The 24,822-nt window shown below is 47.9% G+C and overlaps 1 protein-coding gene across 1 annotated transcript; it reads right to left on the minus strand.

The window, feature by feature from the left end:
• Positions 1 to 1,421: 1,421 nt before the first annotated feature.
• Positions 1,422 to 24,554, minus strand: Medag (mesenteric estrogen dependent adipogenesis). The gene is made up of 5 exons (XM_052168552.1): positions 23,698 to 24,554; positions 10,920 to 11,029; positions 5,762 to 5,874; positions 5,300 to 5,585; positions 1,422 to 2,652 (listed from the first exon to the last, which is right to left on the minus strand). Exons 1-5 carry the CDS (start codon positions 23,973 to 23,975, stop codon positions 2,528 to 2,530), a joined length of 912 nt encoding a protein of 303 aa, XP_052024512.1. The 5' UTR covers positions 23,976 to 24,554; the 3' UTR covers positions 1,422 to 2,527.
• Between the last annotated feature and the right edge of the window lie 268 nt (positions 24,555 to 24,822).

The following is a 24,822-nucleotide window of genomic DNA, read 5'->3' on the forward strand; positions in this document are numbered from 1 at the left end:
TCCAGGATGATGCTTGACCAACTCTAGGCTCCTTGGTTCAGTCAAACAGGTACACGGCCTTGGACCTTCCTGAGGTCTTCTGGATCTCAGTGTCATGAAGACTGTGGCGGCTAAGGAGCCCTAGAAAAATCACTGTCCCCAGATAGAAATTTCCAGAAAACAACCATGGACTTAGGAGGAGTAGAAGGATTATCGGGTAACAGGGAAGGCATGTGCATATGATCGAAACACATTATGGACATGTATGAAATGATGATGTAACCCATCAACATGTGTAACTAACATATGTTAATAAAGATGCAAGGGCAGGTGACTGAGGATAAAGTTTCAGCACGAGCCTGGGTGAACACAGGCCGTAAAGCCATCCTACAGACTTTTTACTACTCTTAAATACTGGCTGTCCGCACCAGGCCGTGTGCATGCCCAGTTTGGAGCCTCTTTCAGCCAGGAAGAATTTTCACCAATTTATAGATTTGCCAGTCTTACTTCTTTGAAATATTTGTCAATAAAATACACTATCATTGTGTGTTTTGACTTTTGCATCAACTAAAAAAAATTTTTTTAACAAGGGACTTATAAGGTTTGTTAGGACTTTTTTTTTTATTTGATTTTTTCAAGACAGGGTTTCTCTGTATAGCCCTGGCTGTCCTGGAACTCACTCTGTAGATCAGGCTGGCTTCGAACTCAGAAATCTGCCTGCCTCTGCCTCCCAGAGTGTTGGGATTACAGGCGTGCGCCACCACTGCCCGGCTTTGTTAGGACTTTTTTTAAAAAAAGATTTATTTATTTATCTATTTATTTATTTATTTTGTGTATATGAGTACACTGTATCTCTTTTCAGACACACCAGAAGAGGGCATTGGATCCTATTACAGATTAGTTATAAGCTATCATGTGGTTGCTGGGAATTGAACTCAGGACCTCTGGAAGAGCAGTCAGTGCTCTTAACTGCTGAGCCATCTCTCTAACCCAATTAAAAAATCTTAATGATGAAATTAACTTCCCAGATCTCCAGTCCATTTCCCGGGGTGATTACTGCCTATTTTCTCAATTCAGTTTCAAAAGAAAAATGTCAGTGTTATGAATAGTTTTTATTTCCTTTGGGAATAGTTTAATTCTTGCTGTGTACCTAAGGTTTATTTCTGCTGGTGGAGAACTGGTTAGAATTCCTTATTATTTTCCTTTTTACTGAATTTAATGTTTATCCTCCTGTGATGAAGTGGCACTTTCTTTTCTCTTATCAACCTTCATTTCCTTTCTCCAAATACTTTAAGGCCTCTCTCTCTAAGTCCCTTCTTGAGGCAGTGGCTGTTAAAGCCATGCCCCTCCCATCATTAGTGAGCCACAAAGCAACCGCACACCCACAAACCTCAAGGGGCCACCCTGTACCTTTTTTGGCCACAAATGAAATCAATTACAAATTGAATGCTAAGAAAACTTTTTAATTGTGCATATGTACTAGGTAGCATCTCAGATACAAATGACTGGCCATCAACATTGCTATCAAAATTTGTAGCGTGGGAATACATTTTTAGAAGGACAGAAAAGATGCTTCAAGAGGCTCATAAATCTACCTTCTTATGAGTATACGCAGGCATTCACCTGTGCAATGGTGCTGGTTTGTTTTTATTAGACAGTCTTCTGTGTTAAGAGAGCAAGCTGGCCTTGAACTCCCGTGTAGCCAAGGATGGTCCTGAATGCCTCCTTCGATAGAATTACAGGCACCAGGCCTGACTGCTCACACAAACTTTTATATGTAGATTGGATGATATTTTTTTCCCTTTCAGTGAATCCCCCTGGAGCTGGGAGAGGCAGAAAGTGCAGTAGTAATGGCTTAGTTTCCCTCGGCTCTTCTATTCATATTAAGATTGCTAACTTGAATTTCAAACACCAACTTGGTGGGTGTACCCGCAGGAGGAGGATTCTCTCTTGCCACTGGTTGACTGGGTACCACCTGGCTTTCTGTTTCTGGGAGGCTCGTCCTGGTGGCCTGCAGAGATCCCTCAGCAGACAGTATCTTGACCTTTCATCCCACTAGCAGGATGGACATCAGACTTGTTTCTCAGGGAAATATGGGCATTTGCCAGAAAAAAAGCTTAACCCCGAGGCTTGCTGGGACTGCTGGCTGCAGAGGGCCATTCTGTGGTCCAGGAAACGCCACTGGTTAACACCCCAGTCAGATGCTTCCCATGCAGGTCGCCAGGAAGGTCTTCAGAGTGCCACAGTGCTAAGCAAAGCTCACGGGTGGTTGCCTCTGAGAATTCCTCAGATTCTCTAGAGAAGTGCTCGATGACACCCTATGCCATAGAGACAAAGTCCTTCCATCCCATAATCACACACCCAAGGGAAGCCACTGGGCCTGCCAGGGCACCGCGTCTAGGAAAGTGGTAAAGGGAGTCCTCTATAGAACCGTGGAGGGCCAGAGGCTGGCAAAGGGATGGAAATGTCTACCCCTGCCTCCTCTTACCCTTCAACCCACTGTCTGCCACAGACCTCCAAAGGCCAGCAGTTGGAATGTTCGGAACAATCAGATAAGTTGGTTGGATGTCTCTTCAGATTCCAGAACACTTGGAAATGAGAATTCTGCCAAAAGTGGTTCTGTAACTGATGATCTGGGTGACAGGTTGCAGTTAAAAACATCATCAATTGAACCTAAAAAACACAGTAAATAAGGCATTCATTATTATTATCACTACAGAAAGAAAAAGTGTCCCTGGCATCCATCCAAAGAAGCCATTTCAGCAATTTGTAGAGAATCCTGGCTTCCACAGGGACACTCAAAAACTTAATAGGAGTGCATTAATTTTTGCTTATCTGTGCTATTACTCTTGGCTGGGCATGCTTGGCATATACCTTCAATCCCAGCACTCAGGAGGCAGAGGTTGGTGGATGTCTGTGAGTTCGTGGCCAGCCTGGTCTACATAGCAAGTTTCAGAATAGCCAGGGAGGGCTACAGAATGAGACTCCTTCACAAACAAACAGCAACAAAAATGTTGGTGGACAACCAGGGCTGTGAGGCAGCTGCTTAAGAGATGCGCAAGACAGAGGCCGGGGTCAGGGGTCAGGGGTCAGGGGTCAGGGGCTAGGAGTCAGATTCTGACTATTGGTTGGTTTGTTCATCTTGCGGGACTGAGGAAGAAAGCAAGGGCTTCCCACATGCCAGGCAGACACTCTTCTACTGAGTTACATTCCCAGCTGGAGAGCAGCTTCTGAAGTGGACAGAACCAGGTTGGCAGTCAGTCCAAGGGCTGCGTGCCAGCCTTGGCAACCTGCCAGTGCAACAGGTGTGCCTAGCCGTGCTCCCTGTAATGGCAGCCAACTCCCGGGGGGTGGGGGTGGGGGCGTCCTCTCCAAGGCTCTAGAGCTGAGGAGTCCCCAGATCTGGCTCAGGGGAGACTTTCTAGGGAATGTGACGCTTTGTTACCCAGTGTGCCCTAGTGGGAACCCTAAGCAGATACCGGGACAGAGGGTGTGAGTCACGATGAAACAGGAAGGCTATCCATCCGGGATGCTGGGCCAAATGGGAGAGACTGAGTATCTGAGGATCCAGCAACAGGGCGCAGCCAAAGCAAGTTGAGCCCGCCCACAAAGCTTTTGTTTGTAACTGGCAGGGTGACAGAGGCTATGACAGGAGGGGGTGGGGGTTGGGAGGTGAGTGAAACAGAGCCTGAAATGGAGGGGGAGAAACAGAGACTCAGAGAAAGAAAAGCAAGAGAAAGAAGGAAAGAGGAGGAGGGAGGGGCGGACGGAAGGACACAGGCAATTTCCAGGAAAAAAAAAAAAAAAGCCCCTGGATTTTTGCTGCACACAAAGGAAGAAAGAACCGCCCCTAAATACAATTAATCCAGACCGTTGACATCTGCTCTGCAGAACACTCTGGGGGCCCTGAGATGGCAGTTGCTGCAGACAGCCACCAGCGCCCCAATCCAGGAGGTGCTCTAGGGCCCCTGCACTAGCTCACCCTCAGAGAGCAGCTCACTGAGGAGGGAGCCATCTGCCTGAGCCTCATGCATGTCAAAGCCCACCATATGCCGTGTGCGTTTGCTAAGTGAAACCTTCCTAGGGGTTGTTCCTGCAGTATCTAAGAATGCTCCGACTATACCGTTAAGACAAAGACCACGGCCACTGACTGAGACATGCAAGCTGGCTGCCGGCTCTGTTGTCCCGGGTTCATGCACAGGTAGTGGGGGAGGCAGCCCTCTTCCAAGATAGTTTAAACCTTGTGTGCTGAAGTGAGTGTAGTCATTTAAATTAGTAAGTTTTCACTTACATTAATAATTTCAGGTTACCCTCTGCTTTGGCTGCATCATAGAACTGCTCTGTCAGAAAATTTAGGGGGTTGGCCGGGCGGTGGTGGCACACGCCTGTAATCCCAGCACTCTGGGAGGCAGACGCAGGTGGATTTCTGAGTTCAAGGCCAGCCTGGTCTACAGAGTGAGTTCCACGACAGCCAGGGCTACACAGAGAAACCCTGTCTCGAAAAAACCAAATCCAAAAAACCAAAAAAAAAAAAAAAAAAAAAAAAAAAAAAAAAAAAGAAAATTTAGGGGGCTTACAAGAAAAACTTACTATATCTTTCTTCCTTTTTTCTTTTCTTTTCCCTTTTTGCCTCTTTTCTTTTTAGCTGAAACAGGATCTCCCTGTGTTACCTAGGCTGGCCTCAAACTCCTGGATTCATCTCGTCCTCCAGACACACCCTTGCTGCAGCCGCCACCCCAGCTGGAATACAGGTGCATGCCACCACGCCCAGCTGGAATACAGATGCATGCCTCCATGCCCAGCTGGAATACAGGTGCATGCCACCACACCCAGATGGAATACAGGTGCATGCCACCACACCCAGATGGAATACAGGTGCATTCCACCATGCCCAGCTGGAATACAGGTGCATGCCACCACACCCAGCTGGAATACAGGTGCATGCCACCACACCCAGCTGGAATACAGGTGCATGCCACCACACCCAGCTGGAATACAGGTGCATGCCACCACACCCAGCTGGAATACAGGTGCATGCCACCACGCCCAGCTCCTCCTCCAAGCTAACAAACGCCTCTTACTCCTTTCACCCCAAGTTGGAGGTACCAGTTTTCTTGGTTTTGTGTAAACCAGGCTGACTTTGAACTCATAGAGACCAACTGGCCTCTGCCTTCCAAGTACTGGGATCAAAGGCGTAGGCCAGGGTATCGCTGCTCTCTGGTAAAGAGGCAGACCTCTGGCATTTCAGTTAGTGGCCACTTGGCTATACCTCCACTCTTCGAGCTAACCACTTTTCCCAAACCCCGAGAGTTTGACGTACCTCTAGATGTGACGCTAAATTTCCGATTGGAGAAACTACTTCTTCGGATTAAAGGTTCGCTCATTTTTTCCAGAAATAACTTAATCGTTTCTTTTTTTTCTGGGTTTGTGCTTGTCAAGTTCAGAACCTTTCCGTGCACCTTCACGGTGGAATTGCTGAGCCCAAACCAGTAGAAGAAATCAAACAGGGCATCTGCTTTGAATTCGTAGGTGAAGCTCAAATTCTCTCCATTCAGCACAATAGTTCCTGGAGGGAAAAAATTCTTCACTACTTCCTGGAAATCAAACTGAAAGAGAAAAGAGTTTGTTGACATGGGGTACGAAACCATCGTGAGCATTATAGAATCAACCGCAGCCCGGATGTCCGTGGAGGAACACCCTGAGAGGGCGTGGCAGGTGCCCAGGAGTAAGGGGAATGGTTCCTTTGCGGGGCGGGAGCCCTCGTGCGGAAACCCCAGCTCACCTGAAGCCTATAGCTTTCTCCAATCACCGAGGAAATGATCATGTCCATCCCTTGCTCTATCTGTCTTCTTATCCTGGGGTGCCTTGTGTTCACAAGAAACGCGTAGGTCCTTTCTAGAAGTCAGGAAGCAGATGTTAGAAAAAGTGTTTGTGTGACGTGAATGTGTCGCTTCCGCTTAGCTGAGGCGTGGCTGGAGCCACTGTGGAAGATGGCGACGCGGCTACTCTCTTTCCTGACAGCTTCCTCAGACTCATACCTGTTGCGGTTTTGTCTTTTACTGTCTTTAGTCATGCTAAGTGTGGGCCCCCAAGACCTGGAGTCTGCATGTGACCCTGCTCCCAAGTTAATTCTGATTGGTGAATAAAGATGCTGACAGCCAATAGCTGGGCAGAAGAGACATAGGTGGGCTGTAGGTGTTGAGGGCTTGTGTTGAGATGATGAAGAAAGTGCAGAAGAGGAAGGAGAAGCCGCCGTGGGTTAAGGGTCAAGAGAGCACGGCCCTGAGGGCTGCCCAATTGGAGCTAAGATTATCCCAGATGGACCACAGTAAATGGTAAGAACCAGGGGTTGTCGATAGGAACGTGGATTCTAACAGCAGGGAGGGTGGGCAGCTGTTGTGAGGTTGTATCTTTCATCTGGGAACTCAATAACCAAGGCGGGGTTAGAAACCCCGGTATGCGATTTAGATATATAATACAATAATACCACCAGAGCCTAGTGAGATTTCTAGAAATGTTTCCCCAAAATGTTGCAAATGTGAAAGGCACTCTGGGCCACTGTGAGAACAGGTTAGGAGCTACCTTGGCTATCAGAAGCCCCTCACAGGAGAACTTCCTCTCCACAGAGTGTTCCAGTGTGGAGAAGAAAGTGGCCTCCATGTGGCTAACTTCTCGCTTTGTGTATAAGCAAGGATGGCCCCGTTCTCGCCAGCACCTCACTTGCAAGGCAGAAAACCAGCAGAACCCAGGGAAGACACCTCCTTGTGCTTTCTACCCCACCAGCCTCTGGGGGAACTGGCTCGTGCTGTCAAGGCAGAGCCAGATTCTTTTGGCATTTATTTATTTATTTATTTATTTATTTATTTATTTATTTATTATATGTAAGTACGCTGTAGCTGTTTTCAGACATCCCAGAAGAGGGCGTCAGATCTCATTATGGATGGTTGTGAGGCACCATGTGGTTGCTGGGATTTGAACTCAGGACCTTCGGAAGAGTAGTCAATACTCTTAACCTCTGAGCCATCTCTCCAGCCCGGCAATTAATTTAAAAAAAAAAAAAGATTTATTTATTTTATATATGGTCTTCAGACACACCAGATGAGGGCATCAGATCCCATTACAGATGGTTGTGAGCCACCATGTGGTTGCTGGGATTTGAACTCAGGTCCTCTGGAAGAACAGACAGTGCTCTTAACCGCTGAGCCATCTCTCTAGTCCCAATTACTATTCTTTTTTAATATTCATTTATTGATGGTGTTTGTACACTTGAAGGCGTGCATGCAGAAATCGGGGGACAGCTTGCTTGAATCAGCCCTTGCCTCTGCATTCTCGTACCTGAGATGAAATATAGGCTCCCTATATTCTCAGCCAGGGGCATGACCCCTTTAGGGGCAAATGTCCCTATTAGATGTCCTGCATATTAGATATTTATAATACTGTTTATAACAGTAGCAAAATTATAGTTATGAAGTAGCAATGAAATCGTTTTTGGTTGAGGCTCCCCTCAACATGAAGAACTGTATTAAAAGGTCACAATCTTAGGAAAGTTGAGAAACACTTTAAAGCTCCTCCATTGCTCCAAGCTAGAGTTTCCAGCACCAAGGCCCTGGAAGTGGAGTCTATCCACTGATCTTACCCAACACAGGATATGACAAAGGATTGATTCCTCATTTAAAAACACAGGAATCTTATTAACTACTAATCTCTTTCCATTCCCCAGGATCAAGGGAGTCATCAAGGGAGGCGGGACGTGCATGTCAGAGTCTGTCTACAGGCATGGACCAGCTGTTATGTGATCCTGAGACTATTCTATTGCTTTCGGGATGTCTCAGGGGCAAACCCTGAGGGCCAAAGGTAAGTGTTTACATTTTTAAGGAATGACGTTTTTGGAAGATTTATTTATTTTTCTTTTATGTGTGTGGATGTTTTGCCTGCTGGTATGCCTGTGGACCACTTGCCCTGTGCCCTTAAAGGACACCACATGCCTAGGACTGGAGTTACAGATGGTTGTAAGACTGTGGGGTTGCTGGGGATAGAACCCAGGTCCTCCGGAAGTGCAGCCAGTGGAGTCATCTCTCCAGCCCCGAATGCATTTTAACTAAGCTGACTCACTTATAGTTTTCCTGCCTACGTTTCCCCTTGGTCTGAAGTTTTAAGAGGAGCTTAGGGTATTCACCATCTTATATGCTCCCTGAGATGAGAGATAAAATAAAGCAAGCAGGCTAGCTGATACCTGGAATTGAATTTCATGCAAATCAGCCAAGGCCTTTTGGAGGCTCATTACACAGCTAGGTCTAGCCTCTCTCACAGCTGGGCATGTTTACAGACCTGTCGATCTGCAGGTTCACTATGATAGACTTCTAGACTTCGCAGTGCTTGTCTGGAGGACGTGGTAACAACTAATTTGCATAAAATGCAGTCTAGAATAGCAGCAGAGCTGACATGTTGCCTTAGTTACAGATATCATCATACAAGCTCAGTCATCTTTTGTTTTTTATATTAAATCATTTTTTCCGAAGTTGACCAGCTGTTGGCCTCCCATGCCTCCTCTGGTGCCCCCTCCTGTAGACATTGTCATGCAGCTATGACCTGGGAACCTCTGGAAGATGCCTTCTCACCCCACTGTTGGAACTTTGATTAAACCTTGATTAAAAGAGGTATCATTCTTTATTTTAATTCCCCCCTGAGGGAACAAGTTTGGGGGAGGAGTGCAGAGGGGGTGACCTATACACCTGTGGATTACAATCCTGGAGACCTGGTTGGCTTCCCGGCCATCGCTGAGCCAGAGCACATGTGGTACTAGGACGCTTTCACAGTGTGGCTGGTCAATGTGCTCTCTCCTCTCTCCTGCAAACAGAGTGTTCTGCTTGGAGTTATGGATGATGAGCACAGAGCCCTCCCATAAGAGAGGGGAGGCTTGGGCGAGTCTGTCTGAAGTGAGCCAGTCACTACTTATTACCCTGGACTCACTTGAAGAATACTACCTAGAATCAAGTTCTACAGTTTCACTTAACACAGAGTGTTTTGCTGGTAACTTTCCTGTAATGGTAATTAGTTAGCCATTCTGTGCTCCCAACAGATTGGACCTGCCCAAGAGCCATGTGGATTCGAGAATGAAAGAAACACACACACACACACACACACACACACACACATACATATATGCCGGACAGTGGTGGCACACACCTGTAATCCCAGCACTCTGGGAGGCAGAGGCAGGCGGATTTCTGAGTTTGAGGCCAGCCTGGTCTACAGAGTGAGTTCCAGGACAGCCTGGGCTACACAGAGAAACCCTGTCTTGAAAAAACCAAAAAAGAAAACACACACACACACACACACACACACACCAGTTAATTTTTTTGTTTGTTTGTTTGTTTTTTAGATTTGGTTTTTTCCGAGACAGGGTTTCTCTGTATAGTCCTGGCTGTCCTGGAACTCACTCTGTAGACCAGGCTGGCCTCGAACTCAGAAACTGGCCTGCCTCTGCCTCTCAAAGTGCTGGGATTACAGGCATGCGCTACCACCGCCTGGCCCAGTTAATTTTTAATATGCCTTGATTAGCTTAATGGTTGGGCATTTTAATCCTTCCTGATGCTAGCAAACATTCCCCTCCAGTACTCCTGAGTTAACATTTTTAAAAATCTAGATTTCATCTCTGCTTCCCCAGGCCCAATTGGGGAAGTGGCCTGTGCGGCCACTTTCCCTGATTCTCACATGTTGGTGGGCCTTTAGGTCTGGTATTTCATCTTCCCCATTGTGGCAATCTCTGCATCCTTTCTCTCTCCCAGCTCCTCATCTGCACAAATCTCCAAGTCTCACCTCAGTCTACCTGCCCAGCCATTGACTCTTGGTATATTTATTTCCCAATCAAAATCAACTGGGAACACGGACCTCTGTGGGAATTCCCATGGAATTTGGGATTCCATTAAATCAAGTCCCCAACACTTTCCAACATTATCAGTCTGAGCAGAGGTGAGAAGAAAAATAGAGAAACGTCCTCACTGGAATTTGAGTTACACAGTTATTATCAGTTAATCTGAAAACCCTAAAGAGCTATATTTAAACATGTAACTCTAACACTCAGAAACAAAATCTGAAGCAGTTATAACTAACTACCTTCAGGAAAAAAAGTCTTAGTTTTCTCTTCTATACAATAATGACAGAATATGTACCCCATAGGTAGGATCATTTTGCATCCTACCAAAATGGTATTTTATACCTCTATCCTAAGAAGGTTATTATCTATTGGGATAGAAATGAGTCAGGAGCTAAAAGCATGAACTCTTCTTGCAGAGGACCTGGATTGGATTCCCAGCACCTACATCAGGTGACTGATAACTGCATGTAACTCTAGTTCTGGGAATCCAATGCCCTCTTCTGGCCCCTGAAGGTACTGCACTCATACACACACACACACATCACACTGGACACACACATAATTTAAAATAAAATTTAAGGGCTGGAGATTTAAAAATATTATCAATCTTAAAAAAAAAAATAGAATTGTCATCTGGGCTGTACCTACTTTCATGTTCAAAACATCCGCATTTGGCCGCTAGGACCTGTGAAGTCACTGGAGCAGCTAGCAGCAGAGAACATGCCTCAGACACAGTGTGATACAGGACAGCCTCGCTACCCAACTCAAAAGGCTCAGAATATCAGGTCATTTCCTGTCTAGCAAGGAAGTTAAACCTCTGAAGGCTCTGCGTTAGGTCACTTCCTGCCTGAACAGGAAGTCAGATGCGCAGAGACAGGTGGTTTGCTTGCATCATCAGGTTTGCTGTGCCAGCACGAGCCATGTTCCAAATGGCTGCACATGGCAGGTTGGTCGTCGCTGCCCTTGGCAAACACTCGCATCTATCCTCCCTTCTTTAGGCCTCTCAACCTTAGCCTACCACCCAGCAAAGCAGAACCAAATGCAGATTTATATGTATACCTACCTTTTGAGGTCTCCTTCTTGGTCTGCACGTTAATGAAGAATAGCATGGGCTTGCTCAGTATCGTTTCCCTGTAGTCTTTATAATCACAGTAGGTGGTCAGTTCCACGTATCTATGAAAAAGCAGAAATAGCTGGAGATACAGCATCCACTCCCGTGTGAGGAAGGGGATGTACTGTACTGACTGGACGCTCACCTGCCTCACCCCGTGGGCTTTGAGGGCTGTTTCCTAAGATGTATCCTAATAGAGGATATCACATTTTATACATATAAGGAAATCCGCCTTCTGGTCATTGCTGATTGGCTGAGGGTTCTATGGCCTCTGGGATGGCTTGGTATTGTAGGACCTCCTTTTGGGGAGACCCCCACTCTATTCTCGGGATAGCATACACCCAAGGAAATGTGAGAGACCGACTTGATGCAAACGCATGAGGTAGTTTATTATCAGAGCTTGGGATCGACACGTATCTCACACAGGAGACAGAGGAGTCGACCCTGAGGCTCAAAAGGTAGGGGTTTATATAGGAAAAGTCAGGGAGGTTGTCAGGGGGGGTTGGCGCGGTTACACATGATTTGCTGATTCAAACATTGGCGGGGGATTCTGGCGCGCAGGGTGGGTTTTTTTGGCATCCGTGCAGATCGGGCCATCGGCAATGTAGGAGGGTGGTTTATTTTTGTTAGCAGGAAGGCCATTTTAACTGTATCTAAGGGACAGGAGACAGGAGACTCCAGTCCAGATAGTGTATGACCCATAGGAGTTTTCCCAGGCATGCCCCTTATCTTTTATGGCCGGTCTGTTTGTGGAATGGCTCAACCACAACCTTGCTACAAGCTTGTCCAGCGTGCCCTGCCTCTAGTCTGCTTGCTGCCTCAACTATGGATTCTGAAAAGTCCCAACTCCCTTCAATATCAATGTATGGCTTTGATGGAAGCCTTTATATATCATGTGGGTAAAAGAGTTCATCTGAAGGAATCAGAATCCTGAGTCCTCCTTGATCAATAGTGAACAACACTTTCCATCTCCTCTGTCTGTCTGTCTGTCTGTCTCTCACTCTCCCATGCTCTCCCACTGTTCTTTGTCTCTCTCTTTGTCTGTGCCTCTCTGTTTCTGTCTCTATGCTCTCTCTAACTCTATTTCTCTCTGTCTCTGTCTTTCTCTGTCTCTGTGTGTGTATGTGTGCTTGCCTCATATCTACAATAAATACCTCCCCCTTAATCATAAAAGAATGAAACAAAGAACAAAATTGAAAAGGTAGAACTCACGGAGTCTTCCCTTGTGGACTCATCTTGTCTAATAGATCTGGAATTTTCTATCTCCTCCCCTTTTCCCCATTCTAATCCCAAAATAAGCACCCGGCCTGTGTGGATCACACCATTAATTATTATTCCTACAAACTATTACTAATTCACATTTCCTCAATTCTCAGTTCATATAACTGAAATAAAGTCAAACTGGTAGTGGATTTCTGCCCATATCCTCACTAAATTTAGCTCCCCTGGTTTAATTCTACCCTAGAAAAGTTTCTCCAAATCCTGTTTCTCAATCTGGCTAGTTAGGTTTCTCTCCATTGCCCTATGATTTTTTCCAATCGGCCTTCATAGGCCTCCACATGGTTAATAAAAAGGTCCAAATGCAAACTGGATTCCTTCAAGAGTACCGTGGCTTGAATGAGTGCAGCCCCCCCTCCCACACACACACACTTGGTGGAATTGTTAGAGAAGAATTAGGAATTGTGTGGTCTTGTTGGAAGACATATATCTCTACGGGCAGGCTTCAAAAGCCAATGCCAAGGACCAGTCTCTCTCTCTCTCTCTCTCTCTCTCTCTCTCTCTCTCTCTCTCTCTCTCTCTCTCTCTCACACACACACACACACACACACACATACACACACACACACTCTCTCTCTCTCTCTCCCCTTGCTTTCTTTACCACCTCAGGATAGAAAGCTCTCAGCTACTGCTCCAGCACCATGCCTGTCTGCTTCCCACCATAATGACGATGATAGTCTAACTCTCTGAAACTATAAGTAAGCTCCAATGAAATGCTTTCCTTACAGGAGTTGCTTTGGTCATGGTGTCTCCTCACAGCAGTAGAACAGTGACTAAGTCAAAGGAGAGGCTTCACTTCCTAGCTGTCCCAGCCTCAGGGTCGGTGTGGGTGTAGTCTGGATGCTACCCAGCGTGTGAAGGGCACCTCGGCCATGGTCCTTCTTAAGGGTTCTGAGAGGGCCCAGATGAAGTATCTGCGGGGAGCGAATGAGCCAGGGGAGCTGCCGCAGGGGGCTGCCTTTTGCTACACTGGACAGACTCTGTGCTCCAACTGTGCTCCGACAGCTCCAGATGTTTCTTATCTGGTCGACCTTCAGTGCTTGACAGGGACACCACAGCCTTGGAAATCAGCTGGCTGCCACATGGGTGTGGCTACTCAGTTGTCCAGAGTCCCTTCCCTGTTTACATCCCACATCTCCCACAGACAGGATGCAGGTGTGGGTCAAATGCCCAGGAGAGGGTGTCCAGCTGAGGCACAGAAGGACAGCTTCTGCTTGTCTATCTTCTGGATTTATTTCCTAGACATTTTATTGGATTATCAGATCAGATTTGGAGAGTCATTGAAATTAGAGCCCCAGTGAACCTCTGATCTGTTTCTTGCTTTCTGTTTTACTGTGTTTGTGTGTGTGTATATGGGTGTGTGTGTGTGTGTGCATGTGTGTGTGTGCATGTGTGTGTGTGTGCATGTGTGTGTGTGTGCATGTGATAGGTCAATGTATGGCATCTCCAATTGGTTTTCTACTTCACATATTGAGACATGGTCTTTTCTCTGAAGCCAGGGCTCACAGATTTGGCTAGGGTGCCCAACCAGTGAGATCCAGAGATCTGCTTGAGGTTGTCTTAGGGCAAAGCTCAGTGGTAGAGAACTTGCTAGCTTGGGCAAGCCCTTGGATTCCATACTTAGCCTGGGAAATAAAAACAATGACAAAAATCACTCTGGGTGACCCCTGTTTCCTACGATGTACTGGGATCAAAGCTCCCTAGCCTTCCATCTAGACTGACCATCCATCCAAAGGCCCTGAAGAAGGGGAACAAAGGAGAAGAAAGTTACCACCCCTGGTGGGGTTTGTTCATTCATTCATTCATCCATTCATCCATGCATCCATGAAGACATGCTGATGTGTAGGCTCTGGTGGATGCTGCCAGTGGTCTTACTGCCAATGCAGCCCAGAGTCCCATAAAAGGGTAGAGAAAGGGCAGGTCAAGAATATTCATCCTCCGCTAGCTCTCTATGAGTGACCCGGGTTTGAGAAAGAAAAGAGAGACCCGTGAAGAGGGTGAGGACAGAGAGCTGAGGTCTGGGTTTGCAAAGTGGGACAGGGACACAGAAGATAATGGAGGGAAGGGACACCCTTGTAGTGACAGAGGAAGAAGAAGGCAGATATTATTGTCCATATCAATATCAAGAAGTGTGTGTATGTGTGTGTTAGGTTTCTCTCCATTGCCCTATGATTTTTCCAATCAACCTTCATATGCCTCCACATGGTCAATAAAAAGATCCAAATACAAACTGGATTCCTTCAAGAGTACTGTGGTTTGAATGAGTGCAGCCCCCTGGGAATCATGTGCTTCAATGCCTGGTCCCTACTTGGTGGGATTGTTAGAGAAGAATTAGGAAGTGTGTGTGTGTGTGTATGTGTGTGTGTGTGTGTAGGCACCTGAGACCCACCCACTCATTTAACACACCTTCCCCAGGGCAATTCCTTCTCCCCCTGTCCACAGCTTGCAGGCTGATCTCTGGAGGAAGCGCCTAGTGTTTGTGTGCAATGGCGCCCCCAAAGTAGCTGTTTCACACTCTCCTGATGACGCACGATCATGGCATTTCCTTCCCCCTGTAAGATCAGTGAACATCTGACTAGAGACATCACTGAGTTTTGCCATCTGCAAACTCTCTTCCAAAAAACCCACATTGCAAGTAAAAAAGATAGAATCATCAAGTCAGAAACAATCATCCGGGAGAACAAGTGGCCCCTTAAGAATTCCATGGAAGGCCTTCTGCAGCGCCATGAGGCTCGGAGAACCTTGGCCGGGTGTAATCAGGTAAGAGGCATCAGGAAGTCACATGCTGACTCTTTGTGTGAACTACACATGATCACACACTTTATAGTATGAGTTGAATGGAAGTGAACAGTAAAAGCAGGTGCAATGTGACTCTCCTGCCTCTGATGAGTCAGACGCCACTTAAATAGCCATCCATTCCGGGGGGGGGGGGCGCACAAACACTGCTTGTCAGAAAGTTTTGACAGCATCATTTGTAGAAAAGAGATATTATTCTGTATTTCTAACCTGGCCACATATAAGAACCAATGGGGTCCCTTCTTAGACATCCAGAAGATGCTGAAATCATTGGATGGCACCACATCTGTACACATCTGTACACTAGACAGTGATGCTAACACACTAGAAAGCTAAATGATGGCAAAAGGGTAGCATCTGCAGGCAGGATTCTCAGGAAAGGGGTGTGGCACATGCTGGAGCAGGACAAGAGATCACAATCTCTGGATCTCAGTGGTGCACTTTTTAAAATGTATGGTTTATTGAAATTTGGAGCTTTCGGCTTAGCATTTTTGACCGATGTCAAACAGTTAACTCAAATGAAGGGACGCCAGGCCGGGCGAAGGACATGATTCTAATTCATTAATTCCTCCGTTCCCAGTTCCTAGTTATGCTCCCTTTGTCAAACACCTCAAAATTCCAATGAAATAAATAAGCATGAGTGTTTTTTTGAAATTTATTATTATAAAAAATTGAATACAAGACTCAGTTAAAAAAAAAAAGATCAGGGTCTCCTCATTCAGGTCCATGGGTGTCTCAGTATCTAACATCTAGTTGATGCTTTTACTTCAGGGTGTCTTATGACATTAGGGAGCAGTTATTCTTGATTAGTAATGAAAATATCACCTCTCTGCACTGATTACTTACTGTATTTGCTAAAGTTATCACAGGGGATGGTAAAATGTAAGCAACTTTAAGGTTACTTTTATGTAGCAAGTCCTTTTAACTCCCAGTTCTTAATTTTACCCTGTCCCTCCAATTTACTTTTAGGCTCTACCATTCAAAGCCTGGCCTCAGAATAAAGGTCAGAGGGCAGGACAATGCCAGAGAAAGCAGCATTTCAAAATAAGATCTAATTCATGTCCATGCTCAGTGATGTGTGAACTTCATTTCGGAACCAAAGTGCACTGTGACCCTGAGCCACAGCTCACTTTCAACCTGGGACACAGCTCTCTGTGACCCACTGCGAGGTAGATTTTGATAATACAAAGATGAGGAGGAAAATACCTTTGCCACCCAGAGCTACATGGTGCAACTGAGAGCCAGATAAAACACATGGATTTCAACATGCAACAGAAGAGGGAGAAGTCCTTCTTGTTTAGGGTGTGGTCCCAGGACCAATAGCATCAGCATGGTGCATCCAAATACAGAATTCAAGCCCCTTGCCAGTTTCATCCAACCAGAATCTGTGTTCTTTTCAAGAACCCCAGAAACCTGCATGCTAAATTGTCAACAGTTTGAGAAACCCGCGTGTTAAAGTGACTTCTATTCTGATGCAATTGTCATCTCCGAGGTTTTCTGCCTCCGTCTGCTAACCTAGCCCTGGTCCTGGAAGCTTTAGCCTCCATACAATCTTATCTAGGCCTAGGAGGTTTTCAGCCTCTGACACCTAACTGCTGAATAAGCTCACCCTTTCTCAGCCTTTCTGAGCTCTGGCTGACTGGTTCAACTCAACTGTTCTGGCTCAAACTCGTCTTCAAGCTGACTGGTTCAATCTGGCTTCTCTCTCAGCCTCTGACTTACTCTGTCTTCACCTGTGTCTAGCTTGTTCTCTCTGCAACCTGTCTCTGCAGAACTCCCCTGGTAAAACTGCCCCCTCCCCATCACATAAAATGGCTCCCCTCCTCTCTGCACTGCCCCTTAAATGGTTTCCCTTCCCTCTCTTCTTGTGAGAGTTGGGCAGATCCTATTCTGCCAAATCTTTCTCTGATTCGTCACTTTGTCTGCCACTCAATTAGAAGTCGCTTTCTTATCTTTTTTTTTTAAAGATTTATTTATTATATGTAAGTGCACTGTCTTCAGACACTCCAGAAGAGGGGGTTAGATCTCATTATAAATGGTTGTGAGCCACCATGTGATTGCTGGGATTTGAACTCAGGACCTTTGGAAGAGCAGTCAGTGCTCTTAACCTCCAAGCCATCTTTCCAGCCCCCTAGAAGCCACTTTCAAACACGGCTACTTCCTTCTAACAACTACGTCTTCATTCATTGTTTGGGATTAAAGGTGTGCACCACCATGCCTGGACCTAAACTTTTCTTTACCTTTGCTCATACCAGGCTGTCCTTGAACTCAGAACTCTGCTTGCCTGTGCCTCCTGGCAATCCAGCCGGTTCACACAGACCTAGATGTGACCTCTTGGTAGAGCAGTCATGTTCTGAATTAAAATCTAACCCTGTGGCAGAGGGCACCTCACCGTTCAGGGAATATAAATAAAAGAGAGCAAGGACCAGGCACTAGTCACCGACTGAGGTAAGGCAGGTACCGGTGAGAGACTGTTCTGTCACACCAAACACACAGGGAGCCAACCAGAGGGCTGCAGTCGCTGGCGGGGATGAGGCAGGGTGGGTGGCTGGAAGTCAGAAGGCAGGCATTCAACAGTGACCAGATGTGCTGAGACTAGTAAGCAGACAGAATATGGCTTAAAATCAGAGCGAGGCTCTGAGGGAACAAAGCCAGGGAAGGAGTTAGCGGGCCTGGACTGTGATCTCTCAGGCTATTTAACTTTCCTCACACTCATCTTCATCACCAGAAAAAGAGGCTCGCAGTTTCCCATAGAGCAGATCTAATACAATGCCAAGGAGGCTTATGGGGCTACTTAGTAACAATGCGAAAACTAACACCTGACAAGGGTCAATACATGCCAGTATTTGTTTCTTCGGGACTTCATCCATTTAAATTCTGATACAGCAATTCTTTAAGACTGGCGTGATTTTTTAAAATAGGTTTTATTTTTAATTATGGCTGCATGTGTTTCTGTGGGTGAGTTTGTCCATGTGAGTGCAGTGCCAACAGAGGCCAGAAGGGGGCGCCAGATACCCCGAGCTGGAATTACAGTTGTGAACCACCTGATGCTGGAAATAAAACTGCAGTCCTCGCTAAGCCATCCCCATTTTGTTTTTATTTTACACGGCAATTATTATCCTCATATCATTATTATTCTCAGCCGTGGAAACTGAGTTATACAGAAGGTAAGGAACCATCCCAGGGTTCCTCCACTGATACAGCACAGAACTGGCCACTCAGGCACACACACTGGATTCCTCTAGACTGGATCCCACCCAGATCACAGTTCAGTGTGTACTGGAGAAGGATTCTGCACACGTCGGTTTGTACGTCTGAGACAGGAGGAAGAGAAGGAGTCTCAAGACGGAGCCCACGCTAGCAGAGCAGAGACCGGCAAGCTGCCACTGGGAGTGGAGTGGCAACCCTGCGGGGGCTGGCAGAGAACTGGCACTCCTCACTGTAGAGTGGCAGCTCCGGCCTTTACCCATAATTCCCAAGCATCCTACCCCGCCCCCTGGGGAGGGTCTGGCTGTTGCTTATCTCCCTGCTAAGTCCGCTGTGCATAGGGGCAGGTTCTATCATTTCTTCCTTTAAAATCTCTGCACTTTTCAAAGGTTGTTTTATATTCAATGTGGACAATGGATAGAAACCCAGTTATTTATTTGGGACTTCTGGACCTGTGAGAAGCTGCCACTGGCCATTGGAAGGTAGAGCAACTTAAGAAACCACAGCTCAGTTGATTCCCGCGTCTTCGTAGGTTCATTACTAATCCTCATTTTCCCATCATAAAAAATAAACAATGGTGCCCCCGTTGTAGCATTTCACAAGACGACACCGGCAAAATACTTTGCACCCTTCCGGGGATTCAAGTTAATATTAGTAGCCACCTTTCCTGTTTAATTTATTTAGATTTCCTAGCAGCCTCTTTCACAGCAGGGTGCAGTGCAGGGGAGGAATTCAAGGTCATATTTGCCAGACATTGTCACTGCATGTGTGCATGTGGGTGCGTATGGGCATGTATGTGTGTGTGCATGTGTGTGTGTGCGCGCGTGATGGTCAATGTGGGTTGGCCTTTCAAGTCACACAGTAACACCACTGATGTGTTTTATAAAACAGTGATGGTGGTGCAGCAGAAAGGAGGGCACTGACAGGTCCGTGCCAAAGTGTTTCCTGTGAGAAATCATAAAAGGTTTATTGATGAGAAGGGAAAGGTAGGGGGAGAGAGAAAGAGAGGGAGAGAGGGAGGGAGGGAGGGAGGGAGGGGTGGAGGGAGGGTGGAGGAGGAGAAAGAGAAAGGAAGAGGGAGAGGGAGAAGGGAAGAGGCCAGCAGGGGACACATGGGGGAAGACAGAGGGAGAGGAGAGGGCAGGGGAGGGGAGGAGAGAGAGAGAGAGAGAGAGAGAGAGAGAGAGAGAGAGAGAGAGAGAGAGAGAGAGAAGATGGAGAGTTCTTTTTATACACTCATACCTGGATGTTGCTAGGTAACTGTTGGGCAGAGCCTAGAGGAAATGCTAACAACGACTATATATGGGTAGTGTCCTAAGCAGGCTTTAGATATGACATGGATAGAAATCTTGAACCTAAAAGAAAAATGATGATGATGGTGTTGTCATTATTGTTGGTGGTGGTGGTGATAGTGGTGGTGGTGGTAATGGTGGTGGTGAGCCACCCCTGCCCGGCAGTTTATCTATTTAGTGTTGTGTTTAGAAGCTTACGTATCGGAAAGAGAACCCGAGAAAGGAGGACAGGCGCCCTCAACTTGAACGCCAAGAGCAATGACTCAGCCTCTGGGGTTCCTTGGGAAAGGACCCGGGGAATCTCAGACTCTGGGTCTTGATTACACTGTGAACTCATCCCACTCCCAAAATGCTCATCATGGGAGACAAACCTAACAGTCAATACAATGAGGTTCTCATCCACACATCTCTGCTGCAAGGACGCTGAGAATGCATCCACATCTCTGGGAGGCCAATGCACAGTCCTCAAAGGCCCAGTGCTCCAAAGTGCTTAAGACCTTGGGCCGGACTTTTGCAATCCCTAACCTTCCAGGCAGTTGTTTTTGCAGAGATGCCATCCCACAGCTAAGGCGGGAATACGGTGGCTGTGGAAAAAGATAAAAACTCGCCAGGGTCCATCACCTCTAGGCTCTGACGTGTCAAATGTGGAGTCTGTACTGTGGACAAGCAGACACTGCAGATGCCTGACATGGTGAAGTCAGGCTGCTCCTCTACACCAGTTGCCTAGCCTTGAGGAAACCCAACCGGAACACTCTGCCAGGGCCGTTCAAAATTGGCACCTCCTAAGGCACAGTAGCAATTCTATCAAACCAGAGGCAGGGATGGATGGATGGATGGATGGATGGATGGATGGATGGATGGATGGATGGATTGACAGATAAGACTTAGCTTTGGTGCATATTTTGACAGAAGCAGTGTATGCTACAGAGACAGACAAACAGGAAATAGTTCAGAAACCTTGAATTCACTTGGTTTGGGATACACACACTTCCTCATCTAATATTGCACTCAGCCACTTGAGACTCTCCTGCAAACCTATGCACACACACACACACACACACAGACACCAGAGCAACACACCCAGCAACCTGTGACTACCTAGGATACTCTCGTGCATGGAGATGCTTGTACCACCACCCCAAATTGAAATAGAAAAATGCCCCCCCCCACTTATTGACCATCAAACTTAAATTCTATTCAATTATACTCCAGTCAGGCCAATCAGGAGGGTAAGGGGAAGGACAATCTGGCCTGAGCTAGTCTGGGGATACATTCACAACAAGGCAAGCTGTGCCCTCTTAACTGAGAATCCTTAAGATTCAGAGATGTGTTGACCCATCACTGTCAACACAGCTGGCATGATTAACATCAGCCTCTCCATGGGAAGGGGCGCTCGCAGTGAGCAACAGCTTACATAATCCAAGTCGATCACGCGGAAACAGACCCACCCAACTACACGCCTTCTCCCCCAGCTCCTCCTTCCTGTCAACCATATAAGGAGGCCCCAGGCAATACGTGGCTTAAATACCTTCACCCAAGTGGCCTGCTGCTATTTTAACAGTAGATTCTAATTTGTACTATCGCTTTGTCTTGAGTAAGATTGTCCTGAGGCTGGAGAGACGGTTCATCACAACTGTCTGTAACTCCAGCTCCAGAGGATCTGATGCCTCTGGTGGCTGCTGGCATCTGCACACACACACACACACACACACACACACACACATACACACACACACTCTCTCTCAGATACACACACCTACACACAACTAAAAATACAGGAAAAAATGAATTTTCAAGATACAATAATGCTTCACCACTACTTTGCAACCATTCCTTTTTCCAAGGTTCTGGAAACATCCGGTCAGACCTGTGCTGCCTGTAATGCTATTTCCGGAGCCTAATGCCACTGGAGCCATCTGTCTTGCAGAACAGAGCAGAAGGATCTCGATGAGGCTAGGTTCAAAGTGCTTCTGCATCCCAGCTGCTGCGCATGCCCCAGACCTCCACAGAGAGCTCCCTCAGACTCGGCTCCCTCCTAGCCTCTCTTCAGGCGGCCCACACAGTAATAAAAGCTGGCTCCTACCATGGCATGCCCCCTGCAAGAGGGCACACTGCTAATCCCACTGTTCAAGCCCTTCTCCGTGGAACCTTTGTGTCTCCGGGGTGTGATGCCCTCACATGATGATGTACGTGAGGAGAAGCCAGTGTATGGAATTTCATTGCTCAATGGTCTGTGTCACCCAGTCCTAGGATTACAGTCTAACTTGACCAGGAGCTGCTGCTGGTTTTCATTTACTTATATGAAGATGTTAGAAGAAAAGCGTTTAATGATAAGCCTCAAATCTATTCTAAAATTTCCAGTATCAGACGCTCTGATTCTATCACACACCTTACCTCTGACTTCAGCTCATTGGGGAACACTGTAATCATCGTGTGTGTGTGTGTGTGTGTGTGTGTGTGTGTGTGTGTGTGTGTGTGAGAGAGAGAGAGAGAGAGAGAGAGAGAGAGAGAGAGAGAGAGAGAGAGAACACAGGAGCACCAATACAGACATTCCCTTCTTATTCATTTCAAATGTGTCCTCTCACTGAACTGAACCAGGAGCTTGTCAGTTTAGGGACCAGTTGATGGCCAGCAAGCCCCTGTGACTGTCCCGTCTCCAAGCCCCGTGATTGTCCTGTCTCCATGCCCCTGTGATTATCCTGTCTCCATGCCCCTGTGACTGTCCTGTCTCCATGGCCCTGTGACTGTCCTGCCTCCATGCCCCTGTGATTGTCCCGTCTCCATGCCCCTGTGACTGTCCTGTCTCCATGCCCCTGTGACTGTCCTGTCTCCAAGCCCCTGTGACTGTCCTGTCTCCATGCCCCTGTGACTGTCCTGTCTCCAAGCCCCTGTGACTGTCCTGTCTCCATGCCCCTGTGACTGTCCTGTCTCCAAGCCCCTGTGACTGTCCTGTCTCCATGCCCCTGTGACTGTCCTGTCTCCAAGCCCCTGTGACTGTCCTGTCTCCAAGCCCCTGTGACTGTCCTGTCTCCATGCCCCTGTGACTGTCCTGTCTCCATGCTTCTAGTGCACAGAGAGACATTTTTACAGGGGAGCTAGGAATCCAAACTCAAGTCCTCTCACTTCCGGCACTGAACCATCTCCCCAACCCAAACCTGGTTTCTACCTTAGCTCTTTCCACTGTTCCCCCCTTAGAAATTAGCATTTTTATTTCCCTACCATAGAGAAATTCTCGGTAGGGAATGTTTTCTTGGACATCCAAGACTCATCCTATCTTGAGTGTCCTACCTGCATGCAGCTGGAAGAATGCACCAGCAGTGTCTAGCCCTTTGACTCCACCCTATCCCAGGAGTAAGTGCATCATATCTTCACCTCTGGCCGGCATCTTAGGCTCCCGACTCCCTTGGTTCTGGGACACTGAGCACCCTACTGTGCATGGGTGCGAGCCACGTACCCGCTTCCTCCAGGGTGACCCAGCCAAGTGGAATCCAGCATGGATGGCCCTTCCTTTTGCCACTGAGATCAAAGTCTGCTTCCACATCGTTGCCAGCTTGAAGCCTATCAAGCAGTGTCTGAGTCCCCTTGGCCACGACCGTTCCTGAGGACCGCTGGAGAAAGGCCGGGGTCTAACAGTGTTCTGCAGCAAACCGGGAAACTACCTTAGCCCTTATTTCAGCTCTGGTCTGGGCTTCTGGGGGCTTTTTCCTTCTTCACTATAGTCACTTGGTGTAAGAAACACCGACAGAGCAGTTACTGGGGGGGGGGGGGAATCTATCTGCATGCTTCAGCCGAATAAAATTATTCACGCTCAGAACTAAAGTGTGAGGATCCGCATCCAAGACATCCCCAGAGGGGTGTGCCTGCACACTGAGTTCATCCGACCTAGTTAAAGTGCAGAATGGAAAAAGTCACCACCAGCTCGGCTTGTTGGGTGGGGCTGAGTGCGCTTCCCACCCTGTCCTCCCTATGTGCACAGCAAAACGGCCTACTTAGCTGCTTCAGGGTGAGGTTGGGGGAGGGAAGGAGGGTTTGGGCTGGTGGGTGGCAGGTAGGATGGTTAGTCTCTATCTACAGTCCTCAGTCTCCCTGAGAGGGGCAGCAGCGGTCCCCAGGTAGAGGATTTGCTACAGGCTAGAGCGCACAGTGTGGCCACCTACCTCTTGATATAGCTGCTGAGGCGGTAGAGCTGCCCGTCGAGGCGCACTAGGCCGTCCCCGAAGACGTTGAAGCCCCCTTGCCTGGCCCCAGGTTCTCCGGGCCCGGGCACCAGGAGCTGCTCACCGCGCAGCTGGAAGGCACCAGGTTGTAGGCGGAGCAGCTGCGACAGGGGCAGCAGGGCCAGCTCGCAGTCGCACGTCCAAAGGCTGCGCAGCTCCCCGGACGAAATGGAGGTCAGGCTGGGCCTGGCCACAGGTTCGCACGCTGCAGTGGCCATACTCAGGCTGTGGCTCTGTCCCCTTCCTACCCTGAGGGTCGCCAAGTGGGAGGATTAAATCTGCGGTCTGTCCCCGACTGCCCTGGGCGGCGTGCAGTAAGTAATAGCTCCGGAGTCCTCTTGTCACCCTGACAAGGTTGCCCTCCGTCGAGGAGCACTGCAGGAGGACACTGAGAAAGCGGTCCCCGCGCTGCGCAGCACCTTTTATCAGGCACCAGGCACGCCCTTCCCTCCGGCCCCCAGGCAGGACCCCAGATGCTCTCCACTCCAGCAAAGCAATCAGTGTTTCATAACTTGGCGTGCTCCCATCTCGCCTGCTCACAGCCAAAACTAACTTAGTCATTCCACTAGGGTCAGACACTCAGCCCCCGCGCGGGGCCCTCCCTGCCCGGTCCACACTGCCTGGTGCAGCATCCTCCCCACGACAGATGCCCAGGTCTGGCTCCGCGCCCGTTAATCCTACAGGTATCCTGCAGCGATCCTGACCACTTCTCCACCCGGGGTCCAGGGGCTGTCAGCTCAGGCCCGAAGCTGCATCCATATCTACATCCCCCAGGCCGTGCCCACTCTGTCTTCTCTTTCCTCCATCTCCACCTAGATGACCCTGCTTTGCCTTCTCCCAGCATTCCCTGCGCGGGTTCCCACTGAGCGTCCTTCCATGAAGGCCTGCCACTTTCCCACAAGGCTTTCTGCATCCTCTCGGCACTCTAATTCTTGACCCTCTTGCTTTCGCTGCCCGGTGGCCCCTTGACAGCTGTGTGCTTAGATTCAATCCGGAAGTCCCTAAGCACGCCTCCTTCCCAGTGGGCTCAACTCCCTAGTCCCAGAATCTTTTCATTTTATAATG

The sequence above is a fragment of the Apodemus sylvaticus genome, chromosome 22 (assembly GCF_947179515.1).
Source record: "Apodemus sylvaticus chromosome 22, mApoSyl1.1, whole genome shotgun sequence".
In the NCBI taxonomy this organism is placed as follows: Eukaryota; Metazoa; Chordata; class Mammalia; order Rodentia; family Muridae; genus Apodemus; species Apodemus sylvaticus.

Bases quoted from the DNA above. Each gene is read 5' to 3' on its own strand.
- Medag (XM_052168552.1), bottom strand. From the start codon at position 23,975: ATGGCCACTGCAGCGTGCGAACCTGTGGCCAGGCCCAGCCTGACCTCC. The intron at 5,586-5,761 runs GTGAGCTGGGGT...TTTCTCTTTCAG, and splicing joins GAGAAAGCTATAGGCTTCAG to TTTGATTTCCAGGAAGTAGT. The intron at 2,653-5,299 runs GTACGTCAAACT...TGTGTTTTTTAG, and splicing joins ATTTAGCGTCACATCTAGAG to GTTCAATTGATGATGTTTTT.